This window comes from Chroicocephalus ridibundus, chromosome 3 (genome assembly GCF_963924245.1).
Source record: "Chroicocephalus ridibundus chromosome 3, bChrRid1.1, whole genome shotgun sequence".
NCBI classification, from domain to species: domain Eukaryota; kingdom Metazoa; phylum Chordata; class Aves; order Charadriiformes; family Laridae; genus Chroicocephalus; species Chroicocephalus ridibundus.
Window position 1 is genome coordinate 76,458,356 of NC_086286.1, and position 8,173 is coordinate 76,466,528.

Here is an 8,173-nt window from a genome sequence, read left to right on the forward strand (position 1 = left end):
CCCGGCTGTTGGGGCAGAAGCGATTCTGCACCCCCAGGAACTGGAAGCGCTTCAGAAACCACCACCAGCTGGGCGAGGAAAGGGCATACAAGTTTTGAGGAGAGCAGGCTGGGAAAAATCTGGAAAAGAACTTTACTGGCGATTATTTTCTTCATTTGCACACATACAGTTTAACAAAGAAATAAAAAAGGAAAGAAGAAATTGAGACTTCTCTTTAGGAATCCTTGGATTTAAATATATATATATTTATTAAAAAGAGACATTGACTCTATGGCCAAGACATCATGCGTCTCAGAACAGGTTTTTACAGCCATGTTATAAAAACCCCTTAGCAAAGCAGTTATGCACTAGACTTCAAACACATGTACTCCAAGAATGACACTGGTGTGGAGGATCTTGTTTTACATCCATTTATTTTTGTCCCTCAGCAATTATAGCATAGTTTCAATACATTTCTAAAGCTATAGAGAAATACCAGGGCAACTAGAGTACATACAAGCCAAAGTTAAAATGGTAGACAGCTGAATTAAAAAAAAAGAAAAAAGAAAAAAAAAACAAACAAAAAAAAGTACGCATTCAGCAGGAAATCTACTATACTTCATTCAATTTAGGCTTTGTTCTTTAGGGAACAAGGTGCTAACGTGCCATTTTCTCATAAAATGAATCATAATTGCTTCCAAAGAGTTTCTGCTGAAAATTTAGGTGGAAGCAAATAAGTGTAACACTAAACTTTCTCCTATAAACTTAGAAGCAACACTTTCTTGAATCAATTTCCACCCTCCAAATACCACTGCCGCTTTTTCTTGCATGAGCCCACTGTTTTATTAAGGCATAATATGCCCTGAGCAATATGCTGGAAATTAGCCAAAAAAGCCTAACAATTAAAGGCAAGCACCAAGTGATTATTTTTATAGACAAATTTCGAAATCTGTTTTGTAACTCACCTGTACTTGGGAATAGCACTTGAGGAAAAAAAAAGAAAATATTGCTTTTGATTACTTTGAGCAAAATGGCAGTGTTAATTCCCCCTTTCTCCCTCCAGGCTCAAGTTTTCAAGCGAATCGTCTCAGTACCTAAGTAGGACCAGCATACCAAGACGTTAAGTGGGACGTCCGTTCAAGAGCTTAATTTTTAAGCAACTCGGCATGAAAATTTCAGTGCCCCACCCTAAGCGATTCAAATTAAATCTTATTTTCCTCAAGAGGCAAGACTCATATACGCTGGATACCTCTGGTCTTAAAAGCAAGATGGAGCCTGGACAAGAGAACCATACACTGTACACGCTCAGACTGCCTTCCAGTCTTCTTTTTAGAGCCAGAAAAAGCCTACAAATGACCTGCCCAATTTCTCTAACAGATGCACAGTTATTACAGAGTCCAGGACCTAGGAAGGTAGTTTTCAAAGCTAGTGCTAACAGCACACATGACTTTCTCTATACAAGTTTAGGCAATACTGGCTAGTCCCTTTAAGCTACCAGAGTATCCATAAAAGAAAGACAACCAAATTATACATTTTATTCACATTTATTTTTCGCTTTTAGTGTGCTCACAGAAAATTAGAACACCTTAAGCAGGAGTTTAATAGCAATTTTTGTAAGCAAAGTTACATTCCATCTCTAAGTCAAATTGGTCAAAGCTTCTCCAGTATTTACAAAAAACATGATAGACAAGATGCTACACAAAAAAAAACATTGCATCTGAAGAGTTTTCCTTTATTTTCAAAGACAACTGGAAAAGAAAGCATTGTCTGCTGTAATCAAAAACATACCACAGTATAAACAGTAACCATTCCACTTATCACAGCTTGGTTGAGTTTAAAATTTGTGTTTAAAAGGTCCAAGATGACTGCAGTTTTACAAAAAATGGGCAGGGTGGAAAGAGTTGCAAACTTCATGTGCTTCTGGATATCAAGATTTGTTTTTGTTTTTTTTTTTTTTATACAATAGTCACAGTTAAAAACACCCTGCTGGTAATACATAATTACACTTTATTAAGGTCATAAACCAGCAATAAACAATAAAGCCTATACAACTTGTATTTCTACTTAATCACTGACTGATACAGCTAACATGAGATAAGTGAAAAGTTCCTATGGTTTAAATGAATTCCTAAGACTATGATCTCTTTATCTGGGTATTGATTTTTATTTTTATTTTTTTTTCCTTTTTCCTTTCCTTCTTAATCAAGACTTGTAGTGTTGTAAACCTTATAGAACATCTGCCTCACAAAATACATCGTAATAACTTTCTTTTAAAAAAAAGACTAACCCCTTACATCATTTTCTGGCGGGGAGTGCTCCCGGGCAAGGGCTGCGCGCCCCGGGGTTCCCCACTGCGGCCCCTGTCACTTCATTTGATATCCCTTATTGACCCACCCATCTCCTTCATATTATGGGCATGTCCATAGACCGATCGGGAAAAGTTTTATAATATGAAGAGTTGCAAAGTATGAAAAAAAAAAAAAAATCTGAAAAAATAATAAAAAAAGAAACCGAAAAAAACCCGAACCAACCAAAACAAAACATTAATACTGATGAAAAAAAAAAAAACAAAGGGAAAAAAAAAGACCAAAATATAGAGGGTGGGAGAGGAGGGCGGAGGGGGTCCCCCCTCCGCCCGTTGGAATGGCGGCAACACACAACGATTTGAGATGGGAGCTTTGAGGAGGGGGTTTGAGGGAGGGAGGAGGGGGCGGGGGGGAGAGAAAAAAAAAAAAAAAAAAAGAAACAAGAGACATCTTTTAAATCAATCCCTGGTTGTAGACAAGTTCTCCGAGACCAGTACCTGGCACCACTCCAACAAACAAACAGGGGGGGAAGAAAAAAGTCCGTCGGCGAGGGGCGAGCGGCGGCGGCGCTTACTCCGCCGACTCGGCGGCGGGTCCCTCCGGGCTGCTCTCGGAGGGGGGCTCCGGCCGCCCCGCCGCCGCCTCCTCCGCGGGGGCCGCCTCCTGCTCTCCGCTGCCCGCCTCGCTCGTAGCGGCGCCGGCCGCCGCCTCCTCCGCCTTCGCCTTCCCCTCCGCTGCCGCCTGCTGCTGCTGCGGCTGCTGCTCCTCAGCCGCCGCCGGGGCCTCTTCTCCCGCCGCCTTCTCGGGGGCGGCCTCGTCCGATTTGGCCTCCTGCGAGTCCCCCGCCTCCTCCTTCGCCGCCTCGGCGCTGCCGGCGGCGGCCGCGCAGGCCTCCTCGGCGGCGGCCTTACCCTCCTCGCTGCCCGCCGCCTCGGGGGCCGCCGCCGCCGCCTCCTCCTTCCCGCCCTCCGCCGCCGCGGCGGCGCCGCCCTCGCTCTCGGCCCCCTCGCCGGCCTCCTTCTTGTTCTTCTTGAAGGAGAAGCCGCTGAGCTTAAAGGACTTCTTGAAGGAAAAGCGCTTCTTTTTTTTTTTCGGGGTCTCGCTGCTGGACGAGGGGGTCGCGCCCTCCTCAGTCTTGGGGGAGGCCTCGCCCTCCGCCGGGGAGGCCGGCTCGGTGCTCTCCGCCTCGGCCGCCTCCTTCTCGGAGGCGGGCTCCGACGAGGCCGCCTCCTCCTTGCCCGTCTCCTCGGCGGGCGCGCTGCCGTTGGCCTGCACCTCCTCCTTGCCCGCCTCCGCCGCCGCGGGGGAGGCGTCGCCGTTCACCTTCACGTGGCCGTTCTCCTGCAAGACAGCGACGGGCGTTACCGGCGGTCACCGAGGAGGGTGGTGGTTGGGGGACACACACGGGCCGCCGCCGCCCTCCCCGCCCCGGCGGCCTTTCCTCGCCCGTTCTTTGCCTCCGCGGTTGAAACCCCCCGGGCCCTGCGCCGCCCGGGACGGGCTGGGGCAGGCGGCGGCCGCCAGAGGGCGCCGCGGTTCCACGCAGCGGCGGCAGCGCCGCGCAACGCGCCTCCCCCCCCGCCCCCGGCGCGCCCCGTCCAGCCGCGGCGGCGGCGCGGGGCGGGGATGGCGAACAAAGCTGGCCCGGCCCCGGCCCCCCGCCCGCCGCTGCCCCTCTCCGCCCGGGCGGTGCGGCGAGCCGCCCCCCCCCCAGTTCGTCCACACACACACACACCGCGCCGCATTTGCATCTTTCAGGCGCCCGGAGCGCGGCTGGCTGCCCCGGGCGGCAGCTGCGGGGGCGGCGGGGGGTGCCCGGGGCAGCGGGGGCAGGGCCAGGCCGGCAGCGGGGGCACACGCGTGTGTGGGGGGTGTGGGGTGACAGAAAGCCCCACAGGCTGCCCGACCCCCCGGCGGAGATGGGGCGGGCGGCGCAGCTCCTGCCCTCCCCCTCCCCTCCGCGCTACCGCCCCGGGGGGCTGCCCGCCGCCGAGCCCGGAGCCCCCCAGCCTCGGCGGCTCCGGCCCCCGGTAGGACACGGCCCTCCTGCCGCCGCCGGGAGAGGCGTTTGGCGCTAGTCACCGAGCGTCGTCGGGAGAAGGAGGTTAAGGCGGGCAGAAAAGCCAAGCGGTGTAAGATCCGTTCCGTTTACGAGCCATTGGGACGCCTCACCGTAACACACGAGGGATTTATTAAAAAAAAATAATAAAATAAAATTAAAAAAAGGGAAAAAATGAAAAGGAAAAAAAAAAATGTGCCCCCCTCCCCCCCACACACGCAGGAAAGATAAAGGAACGAATCGTTCAAAGCCGACCCCGTTTTAAAAAAAAAATAAAGTAAGAAATTATTCCTTTGCCTCGAGTTGCAAAGATAAAAGGATCGACCGTATTCTCCATTGAATGTGCCACTGGGGCATCAAAGGAAGAAGAATTAAACAGGATGCGAAAGAGAGTCCGTCGAAGTTGGCTTAAAAAAAGGAGTAGGTTTAATATTTTTTTTCAGTTTTTTTTTTTTTATTTACCTGTCCATTCGCCTTGGACGGAGATGCGGCCACTGCTTCCCCAGGTTTCTCGGCGGCGGCTTCGCCCTTTGCAGCGGTCTTGGAGAACTGGGCACCCATGCTGTCTTATTCAACAAAGAAACTCAACAGATCCAAAAGGAGGGGAAACAAAGAGCGTTGGGTTGGTATAAATACTGGGCGACCAGCAGCAGCAGCAACACACACACACACCAGAGGGGAAAAAAAAGGAGAAGAGAGAACAGAACCGATTATAATGCACTCCTTTTAAAAAATTTAAAGTTGAAGAGATCAAAAAGCAGCAGCACAGGAGGGAGGGGGGAAAAAAAGGGAGGAAAAAGTCGAGCAAAAAAAAAAAAAAAAGGAGCCCAAGTTTAGTAAAAAGAAGTAATAAAAAATCCCAGATTTGTAGCCGTACTGTAGACAAGGAGAAAATGGAGAAATCTCCCTGGTTGCTAATAAGATGCGGAGTCCAACGCCCAAGTGCACAGATGAATGGGCTTCCCGAGCGGTGACGGCAGCCCTCCGCCCGGCGCCGGCCAATCGCCGCCGCGGCACACAAAGGGGGGCGGGGCCTGGCCGCCCGGCGAACAATGGAGCCGCGATGGCAGCGGTTTGAAATCAGCCCCCGGCCGATAATGAATGTGCCGCTCCGGCGCGGCGCGGGCGGGCGCGCCGAGCCCCGCGCCGGAGAGCGAACAAAACACCCCGATAAAAGCGGAGCGGGCGGGCGGGGACAATGGTGCGAGGGGCGTGCGGGCAAGTGCGGGAGGGCGAGTGCGAGCCTGAGTGTGAGTGTGAGTCCGGCCCGGCCCCGCCGCCCGCCCCCGCCCGCTGCCGCCGTGAGAGAGCAACAGATAGTGAGTGTGTGTGTGTGTGTGTGTGAGCCCGGGGCGGGGGGAGAGGGAAGGAGGGGATTTGCTGCCTCCTTTTTCTTCTTTTCCTACCCCTTTCTTTTTTTTTTTTCTTTTTTTTTTCCTTCTTCTTTTCTTCCCCGGGTTTAATTGGTCGCGATTGTTAAATCGCCCCCAATTTGGAAGGTATTTGAACCACGTAGATCGGGTTTCGCCAAACGAGATCACGAGTCGAAATTAGTAGGTCTGTAGGCCAGATGTTGCAAACGCTAAAGCAGCGGCGGCAGGAGCCGCTGCCGAAGCAGAAACGGACCCCTCCCCCACGGCGATATGGGCTTGGAATAAAATATTTTGTGATTAGCCTACGGCTCTAATTAAATTCTGCTGTCTGATTATTCTTGATTTGTGTTTTTAAAGTATTTTCTGAGGCGGTGACCCATTTCAAGATTACATTTCCACGCGCTCAAGCGGTGGGCGAAGCGGCATTATCGGGGAAACAGTTGCGCTTTCCCAAACCCCAGCCCCGAACGTGTATTTACGTTGAATTTAAACCCTCGAATAAGATGTAACCCGAAACTAATGCACGCGAATTAACGGTGATCTCCAGCGCTTAGCAGCCATGGGGTGGGTGCGATATCACGGATCCGACTGATTTCCCTTCCCGTGGGAGGGGGTGGCGTGTGCGGGGAACCGGCCGGCTCCCCCCGCCGTGCGATGCGGGAAAGGCTGGCCCAGGCCCCCCCCCAACCCCCCCTTCCGACACCACCACCCCCTTTTATGGAGCAGAAACCAGCGTCAGAACGCTCGTTTCCCAAACTCGGGTAATCTCCTCCAAACGCCTCTTGTTTATAAACAAGGATGTTAAAATGATTCCGATAAGGACGGGCTGCCGAGCGGGGAGGCTCGGCCCAGCCGCCCACCCGTCCCCCCCCCTCCCCGCGGATTACCCGGCGGGGGGGGGGAGCTGTCGGGGCCGGTGGGCTTTGTGCGTCCGCCGCCGCCTTTCGGTAACCCCGGCGAGGGCAGCCGGTTATTTTCAACCGCACAAGGGAATATTTCGTTCCTTGAGGGCAAAAAGGGACATTTGGTTGGGGTTTTTTTTGGAGGGGGCGGAGGAGGGGGATGGAACCTCTCCCTCCCCCCCCCGCCGCCGAGAGCCGCCGCTGCCCGCCGCTCCCTTTGTCTCGGTCGCCGCCGCCCGCCCCGCCGAGCCCGGCCGCAGCGGCCTCCCGTTCCCCCCTATACACCCCCGACCGGCGCACCCCGCACCGGCAGCACCCGCACCCCCGGGGGCGGCCGCTGGCCCCGCCGGGGTGAACGCCCACGCCGGGGCGGGGGTACCGGCGGGGCGGGGGTACCGGCGGGGCCGCCGCCGCGCCCCGGGGCTCCCTCGGCGGGGCCGCGCCGCCGGGAGGTTTCCCTGGCGACGGCCGGGGGGCGGCGGGGGCTCCGTGGCAGGGGTGGCTCTGCCCGCCCCGGCATCACCTGCGGCCGCCGGCCCCGCCGCGGCGGGGCTGGGCTGGGCTCGGTGGGGACGGGGACGGGGGCGACGCGGCGCCTGCCGGGGGCGGCGGTGGCGGGAGCAGCGCTCCGGGGGTCCCCGTCCTGCCGCCCTCCCCGGGGGTGCGTGGGGGAGAGGCGGAGGGCACCGGTGGCAGAAGGGGATGGAGAGAGCCGCGGAGGGCTCACCTGGCGGCGGGACGGCGGCGCGACCGTGGGGCACGGACAGACGGACAGCTTCCTTCTTCGTGATCTTCCTCCGCTTCCCAAGGGGACTCCACGCGTAGCGCTTTCTCTCCTTCTTTTAATCTGGATACGAAGCAGATTGTGAATTTGTTCTTGCTGTTTTGAGGTTTTCTTTTGTTGTTGTTGTTTGTTTGTTTGTTTTATACACCGGTGGGTATAAATCGCCAGAGAACACCTGCTGGAAGACCATGACAGGACTTCACAATCAGTATCAAAAGTCGTCTGTCCACCTTGCCACGGGTATATGCAGTGTCACCTGCATGGGCATAGGCACTTCTACTTTTCCACCGTAGCTACATGTGAATTGCAGAGTAGTGTCACTGGAAAAATTCACAGAGGGACTGTTGTGGGAGTTTTGACGGCGTATGCTTTGCATTATGCTTTTGATATGTTTTTCGACCATTTCAGTGTTTTACGACTTCAAAAGAAAGAAATAACTGGTGTTATTCTAGGTGTTTAGTTCCACAAGTTCTTCTGTAAAGGCTCTGGACAAGCAGGAAATCGGGAATATACGTACACTCCCTGTGTCAATTCCAGTGCCCTACAACCTGGACAGCTATCTTTGCTTTCTAACCCAAACCCTTGAACGTGAGGTGCAAATACAAGATTTAACCCCTTGTCTGACCTTTTGAGCCCACCAGTTACCAGGCTGCTCCTTGTCACACCACACCTTTAAGCGCCAAGCAAACAGATACGCTGGAGGGGAGATTCCTCATTCTTAAACTTGCACTTTACTCAAGTTCCTGATCTTTTCATCTCCTTCCAAGGGG

The 8,173-nt window shown here is 53.9% G+C and overlaps 1 protein-coding gene across 1 annotated transcript; it reads right to left on the reverse strand.

Moving 5' to 3' along the window:
* Positions 1-244: 244 nt before the first annotated feature.
* On the reverse strand, positions 245-5,613 carry MARCKS (myristoylated alanine rich protein kinase C substrate). The gene is made up of 3 exons (XM_063329763.1): positions 5,222-5,613; positions 4,807-4,979; positions 245-3,626 (listed from the first exon to the last, which is right to left on the reverse strand). Exons 2-3 carry the CDS (start codon positions 4,903-4,905, stop codon positions 2,856-2,858), a joined length of 870 nt encoding a protein of 289 aa, XP_063185833.1. The 5' UTR covers positions 4,906-4,979; positions 5,222-5,613; the 3' UTR covers positions 245-2,855.
* Positions 5,614-8,173: the final 2,560 nt, after the last annotated feature.